Consider the following 23,782-nt stretch of genomic DNA (forward strand, 5'->3'; position numbering starts at 1 on the left):
TTTCCACAAATCCAATATATCCCATCTGGAGCTTTCCAGCCTATATTGGTTCTACCCGGCTCGTCCCAGTACTCTCTCAGTCCCGCTAGTGCCTGAAATGGATTAGCCCTGGGACTTTTGTGCCAACAAAGTCCCATAGTCTCAAACCACTCACAATCTTTTTCTCGAATTTGGCTCCAATATCCGGAGGGTGGTTCAGGTTGCCAGACCCGTGTTTTGTCATTCACCGTTAGGGTATTTATGCAAGGAGTATAACCCACCAGATTGGTGAACTCCTTCCCCTCCCGGCTGATGCAGATAGTTCCCACTATCCTTTTTTCCAAAATCCATCCCTCCGGTCTCTTTACTATTTTTGACATTTTAGAGCTTTCCCATTTTAGAAGTTGTTCCGGGGCTAATCCTTCTCCTTTCCAGGGCCACCTTTCAGCTGACTTTAATCCCCCACAAATCCAGCAATCCGTCAGCCCCAATTCAGTGGCTATCTCCTGCATTAGTTCTACAAAGAGGTTTTGGTTAGGAGCCGGAAATCCCCCATCCCCGTATTGCCTTTCCAATTGCTCGTACTGTTCACTGAGCGATTTCAAACTTTCCTGCTCAATTCTCCTCTTTCTGGCCTCAGCTTCCTTTCTCCTGAGTTCCAATGTTACCTGTTTCATTTTACTTTCAGGGTCCATCCCTTCCTCATCCCTTGAAAAACAAAAAACTTGGTCAAACTGCAAACACACACGCTTATCTCCCGGAGGCAATAACTCGAAAATTATGGGTTCTGAGTCCAAGAAACCCGTTTCCTCATGTTTGAGATTCCTCCCTTCCCAATACAATTTTCCACCCATATTACATATTTTTAGTTTCGCTTTGTCGTAGCACAGGGGATTCACCTTATAGTAGGCAAGGAAGGTAGATTGCCTTTTTCCTCCCATCCATACAGTTTTGTTACATTGTTGACATGTTGGTACCGGGTGAGGAGTTTCGAGTTCCCGCCTTCGTCTAACGAGTGAGTGAGCAGGATCCCTGAACAGCCCGCCCTTAGGACTTGCCCCTGAGCGTTGGCACCGGACCCTTCCTTCCAATTCACAAAGGTGAAATCGAGTGCCATTAGCCCAACAATCACCCAACTGCCTTTTTAGAGGACAATCCATTATCTGCCCGGTTTCTGGTGCTGTTAAGCACCATTCACACTTCGCGGGAGGATTCTCCCCCAGGAGCGCCCCTGGAAGGGCCCCCTTGGCCCAGCACACGGCTAGGCTCAGGACCGTCAGGATTCCCCACCGAAAAACCCCTCTGCCTTGCCCATCGCCCGTATGGGAACATACGGCGGGGTAAACCATCTTCTCGACAGCAAGGGTTTGCTTCAGGGGCCCGTGTGGTCCTGATGGCAAACCTTCTCTTATAGGTTGCCCACCGGGATAATTTGATTGTATCTCCTCGGCAAGGTACCTTGATGGTCCTCCGGCACTCAATTGCTAAGGGTTCTGCTTTAGCGTCCAATTTTCCCTTTATTCCCTTTTTGAAAATCTGATACCACTCAGGAGAATCTAATTCCAAAAGTCCAGCCCGAGTGGCAAGTACTAAGAGGCAGTCTGTGTTAACCTGCTCCTCAATTAGACAGTTAGTGCACAAACCTTTAGGTCGACTCCCTCTCCAACAGTGGGTGACCCAAACCTGTTTACAGTACACGCATTCAAAGTGAATGAAAGGAAAGCACTCACAACCTGGGGTATTACAACTTATCTGGTCGGTCATCTAGGTTGACGCCTGAGTTTGATTTTGAGCTCTCCAGGAGGGGTGGTGACCTTCCAGTCCGAGGCTTTTGAGTCCTCGATCTTTTTCACCCTTGAGGAATGAGTCCAACCCTTCTCAGCGGTTCGAACTGCGGTGTCAGTTGTGAGTAGTACCAGGAACGGTCCTTCCCACTGCGGGGCGAGAGGAATCTCTTTCCAAGTCCTGATTAACACTTTATCTCCGGGCCGAATCTGATGAATCGCAAATCCGAGAGGGGCACTTTGGGGGATGAGTCCACGCCTTCTGAGCTCCTGTAAATTTTTGTTTACAGTGATGAGATAAGGTTGTAACTGCACATCCTCGACTCGGGGATGTCCCACAGGCATTCCGTGTTTGTATGGCATCCCATACAACATTTCAAAGGGGGACAGTCCCGTATCAGAATGAGGCATGGTTCTTATGTTCAACAAAGCAAGGGGAAGGCATTTTACCCAACACATCTTTGTTTCCAGCATGAGTTTTGCCAACTGAGTTTTTAAGGTCTGATTCATTCTTTCTACTTGCCCTGAACTTTGAGGGTGCCAGGGGGTGTGATATTGCCATCTGATTCCCAAGGCCTCGGTTAATTGTTTTATGATTTTTGAGGTAAAATGAGTCCCTTGATCTGAATCTATGCAATCCACGATTCCATACCTGGGGACTATTTCCTCTAATAATACTTTGGAAACCGTTTGAGCCGTGGCTTTTGCCCTTGGGTACGCCTCTACCCAATGTGTCAATTTGTCCACAATAACCAATAAGTACCTATATCTCCCGACCTTTGGTAATTCAGTGAAATCCACCTGGATCCTTTCAAACGGCCGGTATGAAAGAGGACGACCTCCCCAAGCCGCTTGTCTGGATCTGGATCGATTCACTTTCTGGCAAGTCACGCACCCCTGTACCTCTTGTTTTGCCAACTCAAAGATCCCCTTGCACCCAAAGAATTTCAGAAACTGGTCAGCCAATGCCCGTGTTCCCCAGTGGGTCTGTTCGTGCAGGCGTCTCAGGATCCCTCTGGCCACACCTTTCGGGACCAATTCCCTTCCATCCGGCAATTTCCATTTTCCCATCTCCAATGCCCCTCCCATCTCCTTAAATCCTTCAATGTCCCTTTCAGAGGGACATATTTGGATTCCGGAGTTTTCCTCCCCAATCACCTCGGGGATTCTCACTGTGAGTAATGCTGCCCTTTTTGCCTCTTGGTCAGCCAGGTTATTCCCACGCGTCTGAAATTGCAATCCGATCTGATGCCCTTTCACATGCACCACCGCAATCTCTTTTGGTTCCCTGATTGCCTCCAAGATTTGTCGAATCATTTCGCCGTGGACCAAACCTTTCCCTTTTGTGTTTATCAAGCCCCTTTCTTCCCAAATTTTCCCAAAAGTGTGAACCACCCCAAACGCATACCGAGAATCAGTGAATATGGTCCCCTTCTTTCCCTTTAACCCTTTGAGAGCTCTCAGGAGAGCGTGAAGCTCACAAGCCTGGGCCGACCATTCGGGTCTCAGGGGACCCGATTCCACCACTCTTCCTGTTCTGCCATCCACCACTGCGTATCCTGATTTTCTTTTCCCCTCGACTACTCTTGCCGACCCATCCACAAACCATTTCTCTCCCCCCTCCAATTCCTGATCCTCCAAATCTGATCTTACTTTTGTCTGAAGTTCCACGATCTCAGCACAATCATGCAACAGTTCCTCAGAAAGGTCTCCAAACATGAACTGTGCAGGGTTTTGTGTCGAGGTGGTTTTCAACTCCAATCCTGGGGAGCTGATTAGGATGGCTTCATATTTCAGAAGCCTGGAATCGGTCAGCCACTTTTCCGCTTTTTGTTGCAGAATGTTTCTCACATTGTGACGGGTGTAAACTACCAGAGAGGCTCCGAAGGTAATCTTTCTCGCCTCTTCCACCAGGAGTGCCACTGCAACTATAGCCTGCAAACACGTAGGCCATCCTCGACTCACAGGATCCAGGATTTTTGATAAAAATCCTATGGGTTTCTTTTTGCTGGCCCATTCCTGAGTCAGGACTCCCTGTGCAGTTTGCCCACTAACATCTACAAACAACTGGAATTCTTTGTTCACATCTGGAAGGGTCAGTACTGGGGCTGTCATGAGAACCTCTTTTAATTTTTGAAAATCTAATTCATCCTGTTCGGTCCACTTCACCCTGTCGGTGTTTAATCTTTCATACAGAAATTTTACCTTTTCACTGAAACCCTCAATCCACTGCCTGCAGTATCCCAGGAGCCCTAATAATTGGCGTATTTGCCTTTTAGTTTTTGACGCGGGCAATGCTATAATTCCCGCGACTCTCTCAGGGTCCAATTTCTTTTTCCCTTGGGACAGCCAATGCCCTAGGTACTTCACTTCGGGCTTCGTGAACTGCAGTTTGGATTTTGAAACTTTCAGACCCTTAGCTCCAATAAAGTTTAACAATTCCACTGTACATTCCCTCACCCGCTCCTCTGAAGATCCTGCTATTAGCAGATCATCCACATACTGCAACAATTTCGTCCCTGCCTTTGGGGTAAACTGAGTCAAGAGGTGCTCCAGGGCCTGCCCGAATAGATTAGGGGATTCTACAAATCCTTGCGGAAGCACCGTCCATCTCAACTGCTGTTTTCTGTTGGTATCGGGGTCCTTCCACTGAAAGGCAAAGTAATCCCTGCTTTTCTCATCCAAGGGGCAAGTCCAAAATGCATCCTTCAGGTCAATCACACTATACCGCACATCCTCAGGCGTGAGCCGATTCAACAAAGTATACGGATTGGCCACTACCGGAAACCTGGTCCTGGTTCGGGCATTCACTGCCCTCAAATCCTGAACTAACCGATAGCTTCCATCTGCCTTCTTTACAGCCAGTATAGGGGTGTTATGGGGGGACATGCATGGCTCTATTGTTCCTCCCTTCAAGAGGTCATCGATAACCCGCTTCAATCCCTTTCTCCCTTCCAGGGGAATGGGATACTGTTTGACCCATATAGGGTCCTCGGGGTTCTCGATTATAATATGAATGGGGTCTATTTCTAGCTTCCCCACCTCCCCTTTAGAGTGCCATACCTCTGGATTGATGTCTGCCTCATCCTTCTCAGTGAGTTTAAACATTTTCACCACAAGATCGGAACTTCTTACAACTATGCTAATTCCAAGAGCGATGATCATATCTCTCCCTAGCAAGTTGTAATCAGCTTCCTCTACCAACAACAAATTCCCTAGGCAGACTTTATTTTCTGATTCAATCTCCACGCTTTCTATCACAGGTACTCTAAAGGGATCCCCTTTTGCACCCACCACCACAACTTTCTCCTTACCGACCGTGCACCCTATTGGTAGATTTTGTAAAGTGCTCCTTTCTGCCCCGGTATCCACCAGAAAAACGGTTTCTTGACGCTGGGGACCTACTTTCAGTTTTACCAGGGGCTCGTTAGATGTCCTGGTCCCCAAGGTGAAGAGCCCCTGACACCCCTAATCTTCCTGAAATACTTTTTCATCTTTCATTCTCTTTTTGCAGTCCCTCTGAAGGTGTCCTACCCTTTTGCAATAGTAGCACTCGGGCAATTCCCTTCTCGTGTCTGGGGCTGCTTTTCGGGGGCCTTGAGACTTTCGGGGTAAGGTTTTATATTTCCCCGAAGCCTGTTCCTGTCTCTGGACCTCCTTCACCGCAGCTACCAAAACCTTAGCTTGTACTTTCTGTTTTTCATCCTCCCTCCTCATGTATATTTTCTGGGCTTCCCGCAACAATTCCTGCAAGCTTTTGTCCTGCCAACCCTCTATCTTTTCCAATTTTCTCCGAATGTCCTCCCATGACTTTGCCACAAACTGAGTTTTGAGCAGAACTTCCCCCACAGGGGAATTAGGGTCCGTCCCAGAATATATCTGTAGACTTCGCCTTAATCGCTCGATCCATTCAGAGGGGGACTCTTCTTTCCCTTGACATTCATTGAAAGCCTTGCTAATGTTCTGACCCCTTGGGACAGCTTCCCGGATGCCCTGAATTATGATGTTCCTTAGATCTACCATGCTCCTTCTCCCGTCCTCTGTTTGTGCATTCCAGTTTGGGCTAGAGCTGGGCCACTTTTGATCCCCAGGTGTCCCCTGTGGGTTCCTCCGGTCCCAGTCTCTGATACCCGCCTGTTTTATCATCTCTCTTTCCTCATTGTTGAATAAAGACCTCAGGATTGCCATCAGGTCCTCATATGTATAAATGCTGCTCCCTAGGAACTCATCCAACCTGTCCGCCACACCAAAAGGATCATCCAACAATCGCCCCATTTCCTTTTTGAACGCCCTCACGTCTCCCGTGTTGAGAGGCACATTCACAAATCCAATGACCCCTGGGGCCGTTGGTACTTCCCTTAATGGAAGTAAACTGTGTCCTACATTCTCATTCTCTCCCCATTCATCACTCATCATCCTTGCTTTCAATCGGGTTCTGCTAGCAGGGGGAGAACTGGTAGCAGTGGGTTGTCTCCCTCTCCCGGACTGCGGGGGCGGGACTGCCACCTGTGCAGCAGAGGGGAGTCTCTCCTCCGCTCGGACCAACCCTGGTTGCGGCGGAAAAGGTGACCGAGAGTGCCCCCAAGCTGGCGCAGACGGGATCTCAGAGGGGGCTCCCGCGGTCATGGCATCTATCGACGGGGGCGCCGCCGACGGACCCAGGCCAGACGGGAGAGGCAGGAGCGGGGGTGGCAGTAAGGGAGCTGCCAGTGGGGACAATGGAGGGGAGGCATGACTCCCCACCTGAGATGCCTGTGCCCCCAAAAGCTGGTTTGGAGGATCGGAGGGAGCTGTGGGCACCACTTGCTCTGGAGAGGGTGGGGAATTCAGCCCAATGTAGGGAGGTGGGAGGTGATCTAGGGGCTTCCAGGGCTCGGTCCCGGTTCCGGGCCGCCCTTTCTGTTTTATCGGGAACAAACCAGCTCGGGTGTTTAGCCAAAGCCGGGCGTATTCCCTCTCCTCGGGGTCCGAGGGGCTCTTGTTTTTCACATAGTGATTTAACTCACTACATGTCCAGCTTTCAAATGATCCCATTACCGGCCACGTGAGGTGATCCCCCAATTTCTCCCCACCCCACACATCCATGCAATAGTAAATCATTCTTTCCTTAGATTTCTCTTTCCTCTGTGGACAATCTCCCCAATGCTCCAACATCCACCCCAAGGGACTATTTCGAGGGATTTTCATGGTTCCCTTTCCCTTACCAGAGGGGGATTTTTCTGAGGTCTTTTTCTGGGGCTTACTCTTTCTCTGTCCCATGTTTCGCGAATTTCCTTACCAAATCTTCAAAATTCCCTGCAAGTCGACTTTTCTGCCTGTGCGTTGTGTCTTTGGTTCTTTCTCAGGGGATGGGGCTTTTTCGATCACTCCCCCTCCAGCGAGCTGTGCCAAGGGTTCCTGATCGGTTCTCAATCCTTTCGGATTCTCTTTGGACCCTTACCTTGGTCCGCTGGCAAAAAGGGTTTACCAATTCCCGAGCTCAACAGGACGTACCCTTCCCCTTTTTGCCCACTCCGTGATCGGTCCCCGAGACTTCCCTAGTCCCGGTTTTGACGAGCGATGCAAGAGAGTTTCACACAAAATCGCTTCCTTCGCAGCCGACCGCTCCCCTCGCGGGAAAGACGGAAATGCGACCTTGAAGTCCACACTCGCTTCGTGATCAGATCACGTCTCACACACTCGCCCGATCACCCGCTCAACCAGCAGTACTTACAGCTCCTTTTCCTGCGTGGATGTCTTCGTGCACTTAGACGTTTTACGAGCAATTGCAAGTCGACTTTTCCAAAGGCCCTTTGCCTTCCCGAGCTCTCTTTGCCCCCGGATCCGTTCTTTCCCCTGTCCTATTTTTGTGGTTTTCTCGCTCCTAAATTTGGTTCGGAGGTTCGGGTGGAGCCGCGGGGTCTCCTCACTCACCAGGCCGCCGAAATCGGCAGGGGTACTCTCCTGGATCGCAGGTCCCCGCAGCTTCCTCCGAATCCGAGTCACGGCACCAAATCTGTTATAAATGCAATGGCAAATTTCAGGTTAATAAATGACAATTTATTAACAACAGAATATCGAGCACCTGAAAAAGAGAAAAACCACAAAAATAGGAAATTGTCAGCGCCGCGCTGGGTGGATAGAGGTCCGCACCGATGTACAAGACGCCCTAGTCCACGCCGGTGCAGCTTTCAGTCCACCGTTTTATAGGATTTTTCTGCCCTTAGGCAGTCCAGGTGTCCAAGGTGGGTTGAATAGTCCGGATTTCTTTTCGATGGCCCTCCCGGATCTCATCAAGTCTAGTTGTCTCATTCCGGGAAGGCTCCTTTCTTATGTCAATTCCAAGAGTCTGTCTTATGTTGATTTCATTCCGCTTGTGGCACCAGAAGGTTGATGAGATTGGCATCGTCGTCAGGAAGGAATTTCTCCTTGCCTTGGCGAGGAAGTGATTCTTATCAGGGTTGGCCAGTGTCTTTGTCTAAGTTGATGATCTTCGTCCTGTCTTTGCAACTGAGATTAGCAGGCTGAGAGAGAACGGTTACCCTTCTACTGGATTTTACAATTTTACTTTAGCTTTATTTCATTATACATCGAATTATTATTTTATACACGAATTTTTACCCTATTTTTATCACAAGGTGTATCCATCTTTCCCTGGAAAGTTCTTGATAAGTTTCTGTACTCAAAGCAGAGATATACTGAGGAATTGCTTTTTCAGCCTATTAAGACTTTTTTTATTACTGGTATGTAGCAAATATAACATTCAAGTAGAAAAAAAAATTAGTTTACGTTTCCTCCACTGCAGTACAATGAAAAGCAGATGTTCTCTGTTTCTACCTTACCCTCCCCTCCATTTCAGAAAAATACTTTTTGACAGCTGTTCTTTTCACCTCATTTTTCTGTTTTATGAATAATGCTTTATGATAAAGGTATCAAAATTAGCAACAGTTTACATAACATGCTCTGTATCTTGGAGATCTTCCTTCTTTGAAATCTGAATTGAATAGAACCAAGAATAAATGCATAATTTAAAATCTGTCTGAAAAGTAAGTTATAGATCATGAGTTAGGCTAAAAATAACAGTTTTCAGAAATTAGAAAGCTTTCTCTCAACCCATTCACCTGCAAGAGTTTCCTTTTTCCTGTCTCATAAGCAGTTAATATGGTAGATACTGTGTAATGTTTAGGCCTTTTTTTTCATGTTTAGGATTTGAAGGATGAGAAGAAAAAGGCTAGAATGGCAGCATCTAGGGCTGTTCTGGAGAAGTGCACTATGATGCTCCTGACTGCTTCAAAGGTGAGTGAGTTTGTGTACCCTTACACAGCTTGGCTAAATCACAAAGCATGGCATCTGCCAGGACAGCTGACTGTCCTCTCTCAGCCTCTCTCTCCCCCACTTTAGATTTCATGCTAAAGAAGAGTGAAAGTGTAAAGAATGAGGAAAAAAAATCTTTATATTCTGAGTAACGGTGTGAATTTGATGTAACAGTAGTTTAACAGAAGGAATTCCCCATAAACACATTCTTTAGACTTGCCTTAGCAGGAAGCATTCATTTCAATATACTGCATGTGTACTCTTTCATAATAGTTACTCTGCTTTCTTTCAAAAGACTTGTCTGAGGCATCCAGACTGTGAATCTGCTCGTATTAACAAAGATGGAGTTTTTCACCGGATGAGACTAGCTTTGGAACAGGTAATAGAAATTGTAACTGACTCTAGACCAAATGGAGAAAATGAAATGGCTCCCATCAGCATATATTCTGGCATCAAAGAATTCAAGGTAAGAGTAGAAGTAATACTGTTTCCCACAGCCAATAAAATACCTCTTAACTAGGATTTTTTGGGGAAAAAAAAGTGGCTTTAGATTTGAGATCGTGGAGCTGCATCTCTTCAGCAGCGTTGACTTAAATAACTATTCCTAAATGTTAAAGAATCTGTCAAGAGTTGACTATAATTTAATAGCCATTGCCAAAATGAATTTAAAATTCAAAAATTTTGAATCAGTATGCATTCGGAACTCTAATAATTTTGCTGCGGTGATCCATTGACATTGAATAAACTGAAGTATCAGGATCTGATCACACCTTCATTAAAATAGTTGTTTTAAGAGTTCCTGCTTTGTAAGTGTTAGTGTTTTAAAAACTGCAAGCAAAAATATTAATAAAAACATTTAAAAGAGCAAATTGTCATTCAAAAGAAATGTTCTGAGTTGAAATTGTATCCTGTAGCTCAGTGGACTTTTTTCCTCATAAAGGCTTTTCTGAATTTCATACTCCATTAAGAACAGTTAATGAGCAACCGTGGCTTACTGCTTTTGAGCCTGTCACTTTGATTCCATTTATTTGTTTATCTACTTTCCCTCTTTAAATTTCAACTGAAATTCTTTGTGAGTGCCCCAAAGTATTCAATTTGCTACATACACATTTTTAGAAAACTACTCAAAATGGATTACATGGATGTGGAAGGATCAAACAAAATTGGAATGCATATTCAATTTCTGAAGCTTACTGAACTTAGAAACTTTTTATTGACAGCAGTAGAACAATGATGTATTTGCTGTTACTCTTGATAAAGGGCTAGTAAACTGCTTATTGTATTATCACTTTTGAAAAACATCTCAAACCCCAAACTGCAGGACTGGACACAAGCAAATTGTTGGATTACTTTGAAAATAAGAGAATAATTTTAAGAAGCACCAAGGAGAAAAATAAAATTTAAAATGATGGATCTGCTTTCTGCATTTACGTCACAACTAAATCTTGTAAATTCTCAAGGAAATTATGTGCTTCTTTTTCAGAATAAGGTAGAAGGTCTCCGTGAGAATCTTTATTTTCTCTCAAAAGAGAACCTTTCCACAATGCTGGAAGTTATCCTGGAACATACAGAAGACTTCACAGACTCTGCCTATACCAGTCATGAGCACAGAGAACACATTTTGGAGCTGTCTAAACAGGCTAAAATGGAACTAGAGCAGCTGGTTTCAGTGTGGATGCAAGCTGTAAGAGCTTTTTAGCAAAGTAAATCTTTTCACCTCTACTTTGAAAAGAAATTTTGAATGCAGTCTTTCTTCTGGTCTAGGAAGAGAGAACTGGGTGTATTCCTCACAGTGGGAACTGATGAAGGAAGCCACAGTTTTTTCTGTGCTTCTGCAGCTTCCATATGTTCTGTCCTCCCCCTACCCCAGTGGTATTGGTTCATTGATTCTTTGATGGCGAAGTTAGGCTACTGATGGTAGTAGACTAATTTTAATGAAAATGTGAGTGGAAACAAGGCAGTGAACAGAAGTATCAGTGTACAGTCTTAAGCAGTGAAGTCTTTTGGTGGAGTAGTTCAGAGATTTCAATTGTCTTGATCCCATAGCAGTGACCACAGTTTTCTTTCTTGCTTTCAGTGGAATATTGGAAACAGTTAAACTGTTGGAAAAGGAAACACTATAAAAAATTCACTGTTTTTTAATATTATGGAGAGAGAAGAGAAACAATAAGACAGGCTATTTTTGTTTGTCCTTTTTTACATGATTGAAATGATGGTAGCTTTTAGAGAAGCATGTTAAGCCTGCCTCTGTCATTTATCTTACTTGTTCCTTAAAAATGATAAAAGATCCATGCAAAAGGGGAAGCAAAAGAGGAGATGGAAAATGCAGCTTCTGGTTTTGATGCTGACTTGCTTTCAGTCTTGCTCCTGGGCATATGTATAGCACAAACTCTTATCAACACTCTGAAATATGGCAGATGTGTCCTGGTATAGGATATTTACTTAACTGAGTGTATTTCTTATGAGAAAGCATTTTTGTTCCTTTTTTCCTCTTTGAATCAGGTACTGCAGTCAGATGTTTTTTATGCAGTAATGTAGTTTGAGGGGCATATAAATCTTCCTGATAATACAGAATATTGTTATGACAAACAAGACACATATAGAATATCAATTGCATAGACTCCCTTTAACTAACCTGTGTTTGGCTTGGTCTTGGTGGTTACCCCTGGTAGGCAGCTGTACAAACACTGCTCAGCAATAACTAACACCATGTTGTCAGCACTGCTTTTATCACAAATCCAAAGTAACAGCATGCCACATTTATAAAGAAAATTAATTCTATCCCCGCCAAAACCAGGACACTTGGTTATTTCTAAGCTCTATTACTGGTGGAAAATAATCACCTCTAAATAATTTACAGGCTACATTTCATGAGATAGAAATGAGAGCCTAGTACAAGATTATGCATATATATGATCTGTGAAAATACTTGGTCATGCATATGTGTGCTTATGCATTAAGTATTTTCATTAATAAATAACCCAGCCTAGTTGTGACTAAAGACACAGTAGCAGAAAAAATAGTAACAGCTCACTGAGGTGGATTTTTGGTTTCAGCTCAACAGCTTCATTGCAAAGTGAATGCTCTGAATAACTATTTTATAATTCAATATAGAACATTTAGTATAACATTCTGAGTACCACTTTATTTTAAAAGGATGTTTATATTTAAAAAAAAAAGCTTTAAACTCTTGTTTTACTTTAGGATGGTCAGGTAGATTTCTGGCAGATGTCAAGGAAACCCTTTTCCTGAAAAAAGCTCAGTGAGGTTTAGAAAGAAATCCCTGTCGAACACAAGCAGTTAATCAAATTGCATCACTATTGGTTTTAGATTGAATTTGGTGATAAATTTTTCTATAAATGAATTTTTCAAGCATAATATGTACAAGCTGCATAAGTAAAAGTGTTTCATCTAGAAAGAACAGGCTATCTTTTAAAGCTTCTTGAGCTAATAACATATGATGTGAAGGTGGGGTTTGCTGGGTTTTTTGTGTAATGTCTTGTTGGTTTCTTTCTTTGGTTTGTAGCAAAACCAAAAGACAAAGGATCTCATGGAAGACTTGGAAGTAGCCATTTTAAAAACATGCCAGTGCATGAATGATCTTAAAAGAGAGGTAAGTGCAGCTTAAGCAAGATAAGGTGAATAAAAGTTTGAATTTCTTACTTTTTATATGTGAGGTTGTAAAATGGGATCCTGTACCCAAGAAGACTGTTGTCTGTTTATAGACAAGAGTAACCAAATCAGAATTCCATCATGGAGCTAGTTACATCATGTTTGTCCTTACTGATTAGAAATCTTTTGGCTGCTTAGGCTCATTGCTAACCCACAAAAAAGAAGTGTTTGGAAGTAAGTACTGTGTATGTAATCATTATTTTAAATGTGAAGGCAAACTTCCCTTGGAGATGCATACATCACTGTTTGAGAGTACATTTTCTTCTGGTGTGTGCCTAAATTAATAAATTACATTTGCAGTTTATTTGTGTTTAACCTGTCCTATTGATTTCCTTAGCAGAAATATGTTATGACAGTGCCTTATATACTCAGGGCTTTTTTTTCTCAGCACTTGGCAGCTGTGTATCTGTCTGTGGTAAATCATTATTCTTTCCCTAAGTGCAAGTATGCTGAGGTCAGCTTCCATACACACGTGGAATAGCTGCCTCATTTGGTACAGGGGATGGACTGCACTTGCTGCTCAGGGTCTTCACTCTTCCTATTAAGGGTAGCATTGTTGCCTTGTCTGTTCCACAGAATTGAAGCAAATACAGAATCTGGTTTCTGGCAGCTTCCTAAATATTTGCACATCATTCGGCTATCTTTTCGGCTGCTTCAAATTGCTGTTCTTTTAAACAGATGGAGAAATGAAGATTAAGAGCAGTGAGAGTTTCAACACAGAGCAGTGCAAAGATGTTAAAGAAGTGTGGTGAACTTGCTTAGGCTGAGCTGTCAGCTGCTGTAACTGGAAAACCTCAACTGCTGAAAAAATCATGCTCCCGTTTTTTACCATAGGCAAAATGAGAAATTTTGTCTTCTGGACTACAGTTCTTGCAGCTGTCCTGAAGATTTGAACAGTGCTTTCAGTCTCTTTCAGTTCAGTTGCACCTCTGCTGTCAGGCAGAGTGTTGGGCTCCAGAAAGTGGAGGATAAATAATCGGCACACACTTTGATTGTGTGCTGATTTGTAATTTGGTCACCATTATGGAGGAAATGGAGAGCAGAGCTTTTCCAAAGTGGCATTCACTTTGGAATGTGAGCACTTCACAATGCTTTAACTGTGAGATTATCCTTTTTGAATGACATTGTTCCCAGGTGCTGAACGAGGCAAAGAGTTCCCAGTCATATTAGGATGTGACTATTTAATTGCATAGATCATAAAGCCACAGGTGGCTGGAACGTGTTGTGTGAAAGAAAGGATTCATGCTCTTAGAAGGAAGTTCAGAGAATTATGTTGGTTTTATTATTCCCTGTGTAGTGATTGAATTGATTTTAGAGTGGCCATTCTTCTGTACATGGCTGAAGGCTGTCCTGTCAGTATGACTTGGGTGCTGCTGTGTATCAGTCAGTAACCAGGATTTCTACTGGTTAAATTCAAATATTGTGACTCTAATTAAAATGTCTTTGATAGCCTGAGTAGCTGAGAACAAAAGACAGCCTTGTTAAAGTAGTTCTCACCCATCTCTGTCTTTTTATGGAAGAAACAGAAGTTATATTGGTTTCTTGAGATGGTTTTACTGCTAAGGATCAGAGACAGCATTAAGTAGAAGTATATTTCTATTTTGGATCACGATGAAAAGAATCTCTAATGAAAAGGTGATTTCTGTGTAGTCTATATATAAATGAGATTTGCCAGTTCCTGCTCCACCATTACAAGCCTTTCACATATCCTTTCTTCAGAGCTGACTTCATTTCTGGGATTAGTGATTTGTGCTAATTTTTAATGCCATGTGAGCAACGTTATATAAATAGTTTATAACAGGTTGTCATAGCTGGTTTTTCCCGCTCTAAAAAACAATTGCAGCAGGTTCTGAGGCAATAATTCAGTTGTCTTACCTTTTGTGAAATTAAAAAACAAATCTGGAAGAACTTAATTCTGGATGCACAGGAAGTACTGCCAGAGGAAAGGGAAAAAATGGAGTCCAGTGAATTAAAAACCCCAACATACCATTCCAGTAAACACTCTTCTCTGTGGAGTGAGTTCCAAGGTCATTGCATTCATAAGAGCCAGGAAAATACTTTCTCTTGAACACCAAGTTTGTTCTGTACTCAGTGTAGTCTAGCAAAGTAAGTGCAGTATTACAAGACTTACAATAGTCCCATGAGCATACTCTGCTGTTTCTAAAGAGGTTGCTATTTTGGTTTTACCAATATTCTTAAGATGGGGCTGATTGCAAGGCACAGGTAACCTAGTGGCTAGTTACTAGAACTAGCAGCAGCTGTCACTGGTGGCTGTTGTCAACCAGAGTCCTTCACAGCACAGTTTCTGAGTGTGTGTCTGCATTTAGAGATGTGTTTAAATGAGAAGCTTTTCCTTGCTTGTTGGGAGTGTAGGAAAATTGTTTGAGACTTCAAGACATATTTCCTTGTAGGAAAGGTGCTTTATACTTGCCTGAGGCTGTGTCACAAGCTGAGTATATTCAAACTTTTCTTTGTGTTACTGATAATTCTAATTTCTAATATATTATAAATTGAGTTTTGTGTGGCTTCAGTCTGATTGACACAGTTCAATGTGTGTTTTTTAAAAGAAATGGAATGGCCATTGTGCTTTGCCTGTGCTGAACTTGGTGACCCACAGATTCATGCAGCTGGTTTTTCCTCAGCTGTAACATAATCAGAAAGCAGCAGTGTGATAACTTCATGGCCTCATTTTACCCAGCTGGTCTTTTGTTTCTCCCCATATTTGGTCGTGGAGTTGATTTTTCTCCTTTGTGAGGGGAGTATTTTGGCTTTTTATTTTGGCTTTTTTTTTCATTGGTGTGGATTTTATCTTTGTTCTTTGAATAGTAATTGAAGAAAAAAATACTCGAGATAATAAGCAAGCTGTGTATGAGCTTTCATGGCAGTAAATTTTTTGCTTCTTAAAAAAATTAATCTGTCTCTTACATTTGTTTGACTTGGTACTGAATAGATTTTCTTTTTCATTCCATGATTTATCTCTTCTTCTTTTAATGCTACTCAAGGTCCACAGTGCAGCAACATCTCTGGCAGCAGATCTTCTGAAATACCATACAGATCATATGGTTCTCAAAGCACTGAAAATCACAGGAGTAGAAGGAAACCTTGAAGCTGTAGCAGAATATACTTGCAAGCTATCAGAGCAGAAAGAACAGCTTGTTGAGGTAAGTTCACAGCTGCTTTCATTGTATAGAAACTTAGAAAATGAGTGGCTGGGTTTGCATCAATATATTCTTTAGGAGGGCTTTGGTCTGTGTTTTTGTAACTTTTTCCTTGTATGCTGTTGAATTTTGTATTGTTCTTGTCAGGATCTGCACCAGAGAAGTCACTGTAGCATGCAAGGGTTGTAGAAGGGATTTACATTTGTGCCCAATTCTCCTCATGGATCTAGACTCAATCTGTATGTAGACATTTGGCCTAAAATATTAATTAAAAAGTAAGTTTCTAGATCCAAGAGGAAATGATAACCCCTTTCTTTCAAGCACTAGGCATCCAGCAATAGCTGAATCCAGGTATACAAGAATGCTGGAGCAACACAGTTAAGTTTCTGAACACAGTGAGCTTGATTTTTTTGAAGATCAGTCGAGAGGGCCTCTGAAAATCTTCCTCCTTTGTGAAAAAGCAGTGTGTGGAGGAGATGTCAGCCATGGGTACCTTGTTGCTCTCTTTCTCTCACAGACAAGCAGAGGTACCTATGCCAGCAGGAGACATACAAAATATAGATCACTGTGATCTGAAATACAGTGATGCCAGAAGCTGTATTTGCATGGAATCTAATACTCTTTTCTAAAAAATTATGATATACAGGGCTGGAGGATTTCTCTCAGAACTATGAATATGCAGAAGCAACACCCTTGAACTTCCAGGATAGGCAGAACAATGCTTTGAATTCTTAATTTCAGCTCTAATGTCCCCTTGATCTGTGGCTATTTAGTGTTAGACAGTTAGACATTAATTTTTTTTTCAGGCATAACCACGAGGTTAAGGAGTGCTTGCACAGCATGTCTGATTCGATGGACACTGCAATAAGTTTCATACGTGCTAGCTCTGTCATACAAATTCCTTTTGATCTGAAAACTTCCATGCTGCTCCTTCTTGACCCGAAGTTCACTCTTAATCTTAAAAAAAAAAAAAAAAAAAAGATGAAGGAAACAGTACTACTTCCCTAAACTAATTTGACACTGATTTGGTCAAAGATAATTCAGTCCCCTGAATGATGAAAGCCAAAATTTTCCACACGGTTGCTAACTGCTGAATAAGCTTGTTCTGCTGAAGTTATTTATGCTGCAGTTTTTCCAGGTTCTATATGTGTGTGTTTACGTTCCGTTTTATTCAGTCATAAATATTTGAAATTGGTTTTGTTTCACTTTAATTTAGTCGTTAAGACTTTTCTTTCTCTCAGTGGTTTTCCACATCTTTCAAGTCAGGATCTAGCCCCATTTTTATTTTTAATTCTCCCTGAGAAGCACCCAGCTGTGCAGGCCCTGGTAAATTTTTGAAAGGATGATCAATAACTTTGTGGTTGGTTGTGTATATTTTTGTATGTACACCTTTTTACACTACTAATAAATGCACATTTTTTACAATTATTTTCATATTTTTTTCAAATAATTCAGATGTGTCGCTTATTGAGGCATGTTTCTGGAACTGAGCCTCTTGAGATTACTTGCATACATGCAGAAGATACCTTTCAGGTCACTGGCCCACAGGTATGTTCAGCTTTTAACTGGCCTCTTCTACTACACATAAATTAAAAATTGTGTGTGTGAATTTTTAGGAGACCTAGTGTTTAACTGTTCAAAGCATTCACTTCTAAGAAGGAATTTTGCTCTAATGCTGGGTGGTAGCTAAAAATGCACAAGAAAGATGATCAAGCCTGCAAATGTCAGATGAATACACTACAGAGATGTAATAGTAGCAGTTTAATTTTGTGTTTTGCCTGTGGAGGCATTTGTGAATTCATGTGGAACACTGTGTATTAGGACTTGCAATAGCAAACGCTTTGTTCTTTGTCCAGATAATTTCTGCTGCAGAAACCCTGGCATTACATCCATCTAGCAAGATTGCAAAAGAAAATCTTGAGGTATTCTGTGAGGCCTGGGAGTCTCAGCTGAGTGACATGTCTTTGTTGTTAAGAGAAATCAACGATGTATTTGAAGGAAGAAGAGGTAAGAATGCTGTGTAGAAATAAAAAAATGTAACTTCAAATCTAAGAATTTCAAGTGTGATTTAGGAAATTCTGTTTTCTTAAAAGTGGAGTCCAATAAACAGCTCCACATCCCATGGGATCTAGGTAGTAATACACAAACATATTGGGTTTGTATAGAAGTCAAATCAGGCTGCTTATTGGTGTCTTTCAAATAAAAGCAGCCAAATATTTAAAGGCTTGATTTACTAAGATTAGCTATGTTTAATGTTTTGCACTGAGATTAGTTCTAGCAAAATGAAATGGAACTGTTCAAAGGACACAAAAGTGTTAGACACAGCTCTTGGCCAGCAGTGTCCAAATACAAGGGGTGTAGAACTTTCACCCACCCTTTATCTAGGATATATCATCAATTAATGACAGTCAAGATTCAACTTGAATTGTGATATGTTTCATTAATGTTCTGTTTTTATGGGAAATACAAACATACATATATATTCTGTACTGTCAGCTTGCCTTGTATTCACTTCGTAATGTAGTGAATGTAGTTATTTGATTTTTAAACTGCTGTCCTTTCTCCTGGATGGAATTTCTGATGACTCTGCACAATCTTGGGATATTTTCTCTGGTTGGTAAGTTTATTGGTATTTGTACAACATGTAGAAGAAAAGCTTGCACTTTTAAGGAAAAAAACATCTGTGTCTACTTTTAGCATAGAGTAATTTACCTTTAAAATGGAAGGCATTTTGGTTTTCATTTTTATACCACATAATTTTCTTTCAGATTATGTCTTTAGTGTAACCTGTCATACTTCTTAGAGCTATGTGTTTGTTTCAGTCTTTAAGGTGTGATTGCATCCAGATAGAATGTAATATATAATAATACTGAATGTCTTGTATTTTTAAGAAAATCGCTCAGGTTCAAAAGCTTAGATTTAGCTAAATACGGGCACTTATTTTTTGTAACCAAAATACAGAAAAAGTGAATCCTTATTCAGGTTAGATGACATTTTATCAGTGATACAGTATTTCATCTTGCTATTGAGACCTCTTTTCATTTTCAGACTTCATTTTGTAGTTTAACTTTTTGTTCTTGATTTTTTTGTGTGAGCAGTTCTTTACTGCCAGTATTTTGAGCACAGTAGCAACCAATCACAGGGTGTAATATCTTAAATTGTTGCTGCTGGTTGGTGAATGAGTTTGTTCCTGAGCCTCAAGACTTGTGAAAAGAAAATGTAGGCTGAAATTCTGAGTGGGTTTACAAGAATTGTGTGTACTGCAGGTTATTGGCAGTTTGAGACTTCTGAGAAAAGCATAATTATTATCCCAGCTGTTCTTCCCCCTTGGTCTGGAATTACCACATAAATACGTGCAGCAATCAGAGAGCCTGTTCATGGGTCTTTTAACTTTCAGCAGATTTTTTGTTTGTTTGTTTTGGGAGCCAGGGTCACACTCACTTTACTTAAAGAGAGTATTTTATAAAATGAAACTTAAATTGTGGTATTATGCTATTGTTGATGTGTTAGAATAAATTCAGAATCTTTAGGGCTGATCATGCAGTATCTGATTTTTTTTCATATTCATATAGTGGTCTAGCAAGGTTGAATGCTAACTTTTTTATATATTTATATCTATCTCTGTGTGTGCATAGATATATATACATAGATATTACTGTATTTAAAAAAAATAGGATGAGAATCATGCAGCCACAGCAAAGCTTATCCTTGGCTCTCCAAACAAATTATTCTTAATGTCAGATGCCCAGCCTCTTCTGTAGTTAATAACTTTCTCTTGGGGCTGTTGATGGCAGATAACACATATTCAATAAGAGGTATTTTCCATTTTCTTTAAAGCATTATTTCACAAGGGCAACCCAATGTTGAAGGAGGGAAAGGAGAATGGGTAGGTGTTGCTGAGCAGGTTGGAGGCCATGAGTGATGCAGTAAAGATTTCTCTTGTTTGACATAACCACACAAGTGTGTTCTTGGTAGTGTCTCTCATTTCCTCAATCTTTCTTTCAGCATACAAGTGTTCAGATACAGCCACTGGTAACATACTAACCGTAGCTTGTGTTCTCTCTTTGGCCTTGGGTGCATTAGATCTTGTATTGCCAAGCACTCTTAAGTAATCTCAGTTTTTCTAGTCCCATGGCCCAGCCTTGTTAAAGACTTTCATCTGAATCTGGATTGTTTCATAGTAGCCACCAATTATGTCCTTAGAGAAGTAATTTGGTCTCTTATATCCACCTGTCTTCTACAAAGTTTTCCTCTGTATTGTGGGCTCATCTGGTTTTGTTTGCTTGTGTTCTCTTGTTGGACTTAAGAGTGACTCTTGTCATTCAAAAAAAAAAAAAAAAAAGGGAGGGGAAGAAGTCTCACCCAAATACCCCCACCTTTTTTCTACCAGAAAATACCCCAAAGTTACTTTGCCATTTCAAACATTTTCCTTCTCCAAAAAGACAAAACTGGTGATCCAATAAATAAATGAAACAAACATATTTAATTGCTCAGAGATTATAGGAGTGGCATTCATAAAACTTGCCTCCAAACACAAAGGAGTTTCACAATATTTGATAAGACTTTATTCTTCTTGTAATTCATGACACTTGTCTGTTAATGTTGAAGTTGGTAGAAGTGTCTGTATTTTACAGACTAAAATGTATCAAGTGCTTTATTCCTAGTAAAATTGTGACTGTATGTAACATGAGATAGAATTACAGTAAGAGGTATATTTTTTTTCTCCTCAGTTTAAAAACTTGTATTTTTGTACTACCAATTTAAATGTTTGGCTTTGTTAGAGAGTTCAGAATTCAGCTTAAGATGCAAAAATTGAATGGTGACTAAATGTGCTGGACACATCAAATAAAAGAAGCATTTTTCTGATTACACTAGATTCACATTGTTTATACTCATTTTATTTTTACAAGCAACTGCACAGCTCCTTATCCAGTGTTTTTTTAATAACATAAAATGAGGTATTTCTCATACTGAGGTTCCAAATGCACATGGGAGGAGCTGGATTTAGCTTGAAAGTGAAGCAATATTTTACTCAATTTTAATGAAATTATACCAGAACATGCCCAAATTAAAAAAAGCTTCTCTAGGGGAGCAGGATTCACAGGTATGGTGGGGTGGGGGAGGTTGGTGAGCACACCACAGCCCAGTAACCCTCATTTGTATTTTGGAAATACTCCTGTGCTGTGCAGAACTGTACAGCAAAGTACAATTGTCCTTCTTTTGCTCAATCCTAAACCACTTTTTAATCCAGCAGTGAGGAGGGCCTGTTCTCCACGTTGTTGGTGTGTCCAGGCTGGGGTGAGGAGGGTGACAGGCTCCTCCAGAGCGTGGCTCCTGCCAGGCATAAGAAGTCCGATTCTGTCCACAGAGGGATTGTTTGGTTCATTTCCATTTGATGCTTAACTCATAGGCTCTTGCACTTTGAGATGACAGACAAAAGTACTTTTCATCAATCCAAACTGGTGGATATCAGCCCAGTCCCTTTTTTCTAATGTTTTGGTTTGAACATGATGGAGAAGAATGTAAATAAATAATCCTCTGACTTGCTCTCCTGTAACTTGGGTCAGAAGTGAGAGAATGGTTTCTGAAAATAACATACTTTTCTGCCCTTCTCCTCTGTTTTGCCCACTTGGTTCGAGAGGAGTTGAATGACCAGGAGGTTTTTGAAGGGCTGTAAATGATGAATAGGTGATACAGATCAGAATTTCAGAATTAGGAAGCTCAAATTCTAGAAAGAAGAGTGAACCAGGCATGCTGCCATACTGTCCGAGCAGAAGTGACATCAAAAGCAGGAATTAAAAGTTGAAATAGGGGTATTATGGAGGGAAAAACAGGATTGGAACTAGTAGAAAGCGGAAAATTGGAAGACAAAGAGAATTAAATAATGAAAATTATTTTAAAATGGAAAAAGGAAAAACATGTTTAAGAAAACACATTAGGAAAAACAAAGGCAGAGTCAAATAAAAAGAAGACCATCATGGTGAAAAAAGCCTCTTGATATAAGAGCAGAGATCTGACACACAAATTAAGGAAATTAAATACCTAAAAAATTTTAGGTGTATATTCTGTTAATGGAATAAAAGTTCTGCTTTTACACTGATTGAATTAAGTATTTTCTGATTAAGTAGGATTATTTCTGACGTGAGTTGATCTGCTCTTTTGAAAGGTCTGGTATCTGTGTGTCCAGTGAAGTGTGGGTTTTGTGTGTCTTGTGCTCTTCAGGAATTTTTAAAATGTTCCAAGAAATAAATAGTTAGATCTTTCTTCTTTTTGAATATGGTGAGCAACTAAACCTTGCTAAGCCACATAATGGGAATTACTAGAAGAGCAAAGACAATTTTTATTTTCTCACTTCTGTTTGCCACCACGTTCCATTTGGTTTCCATAATTCTGAATGCCTGCCTTGTGTGTACAAGTACTGTGTCATTGCAGTGAGTATTTCCATTCCATTTGTTATATCAAAGCTTTTTGTGTTTGAACTTCTTAACAAGGCACAAAAAGTTTTTATGTAGCTCCAAGGAGATCTTTTATGCTGCAGCATTTAAAATTGGAAGTTCACTTTTGTTCTTGCCATGTCTTACATGCTTTCTTACATGCCCTTTAGCTGATGTTTTGATGTGTAGGATGTTGTAAATGACTTCTCATAATTTGTATCAGTCTTTAGGGAGAAATCTTGCTTGGATACATGTTTGGGCAATTAATATCCGAATAACTCTGCATTCTGAAAAAAAAAAAGGTTATGCAGCTTGTGGCCTGTTAGTTCATTCATCTTTTGCAAAACTGCATAGGGGAAAGGAAAAGGTGATCTTAGAAAGGAAGGTTCCATTCTCCTATTTTTCAAGAGGATTGAAGGACACTTGTTGGCATCCTAAAATTTTAGTTGTCCAGACATGGAGATTATGAACTTCCTGTTGTGTCAGGAGATAAAAGGCATGCTTTCAAAAAATCCTCAATGCACAAAAGAACTTTCTTGTGAGGACTCAGAATGGAATTTCTCTAGGAGCTGATAAAAGAGGAGGAATTAGCAATTGTAGAGGGGTTTGTTGCTTGTCTTTTGTTGTAATGCATCCTCTCTATGTAAAGCTGTACTGACATCCATTGTAGTAGCCCTTGGGTTTCAGTTGGTAGGGCAGGGTTTTTTTGATTGTTTCTAGGTTTTTTGGTAGTACCAATTCCTTACTAGCTCTTAAGTATTTTATTTATTTTAATTTGGCTTAGAAAACTTTCCTCTCCTGAATCTTTTGTAATAAATGCAAGTCTTCATAGACTACTATGTCTTCTGGTAATTGAAACTCTTATCTTAGGCTGTTAGCCCAGGCACTGTTTCTTCTTGAAAATAAAGTCTTCTTATCAATTTTTAGGTAACACCCAAAAATGATTTTTTTCTTTCTTAATTTGTTTTGCTCAGACTTGGAATATTGTAGGCTCCTGGCAATAAAAGAAACAATTCAATAAGTGTGTAAAATGCTGCAGAACTTCCTTCTTTATGAAATACAGCACACATGGGATACATATAGTACAGTACAACATGAGAATTTTATTTGCATTACTTAGGAAAACCTGCCTAGGTATTTCTCACTAGTGGCACTGTCTACTCCAAATTTCAGCCCATTCAACCCATGCCAAGAAAAGTCATACATGGAGCTACAATTCTGTGTTCTGTATTTTGTGACAAAACTGCATGTAGCTACTGAGTCATTGGAGAGAGTTGCTTTACTTCCTTGTAAAATACATGCAGGGGACTAGAAATGTTACTTAGGGAAATGTTCAGAGCAGCTTTCATAATTGCTAGTTGCTAAAATCCGAGCAGTGCAGAGCTCTTGGCCTGTCTCTGAAAGCATGAGACAAGAGAATCTTCTGCAGTATTCAGAGGAATTACAGGTAAGTGATTTGCTT

General features: G+C 40.9%; 1 protein-coding gene across 1 annotated transcript in view; it reads left to right on the forward strand.

Moving 5' to 3' along the window:
- Positions 1-23,782, forward strand: part of CTNNAL1 (catenin alpha like 1) — a gene marked incomplete at its 5' end in the record, with an annotated part of 66,823 nt that overhangs the window by 34,799 nt on the left and 8,242 nt on the right. Inside the window, 7 exons of the mRNA XM_083873415.1 lie at positions 8,949-9,038; positions 9,352-9,522; positions 10,540-10,740; positions 12,583-12,669; positions 15,731-15,889; positions 17,342-17,434; positions 17,743-17,893. Coding sequence (XP_083729541.1) covers positions 8,949-9,038; positions 9,352-9,522; positions 10,540-10,740; positions 12,583-12,669; positions 15,731-15,889; positions 17,342-17,434; positions 17,743-17,893 — 952 coding nt within the window. The remainder of the gene's footprint in view (positions 1-8,948; positions 9,039-9,351; positions 9,523-10,539; positions 10,741-12,582; positions 12,670-15,730; positions 15,890-17,341; positions 17,435-17,742; positions 17,894-23,782) is intronic.

This window comes from Zosterops lateralis (assembly GCF_965231275.1).
Source record: "Zosterops lateralis genome assembly, chromosome: 1".
Taxonomy (NCBI): domain Eukaryota; kingdom Metazoa; phylum Chordata; class Aves; order Passeriformes; family Zosteropidae; genus Zosterops; species Zosterops lateralis.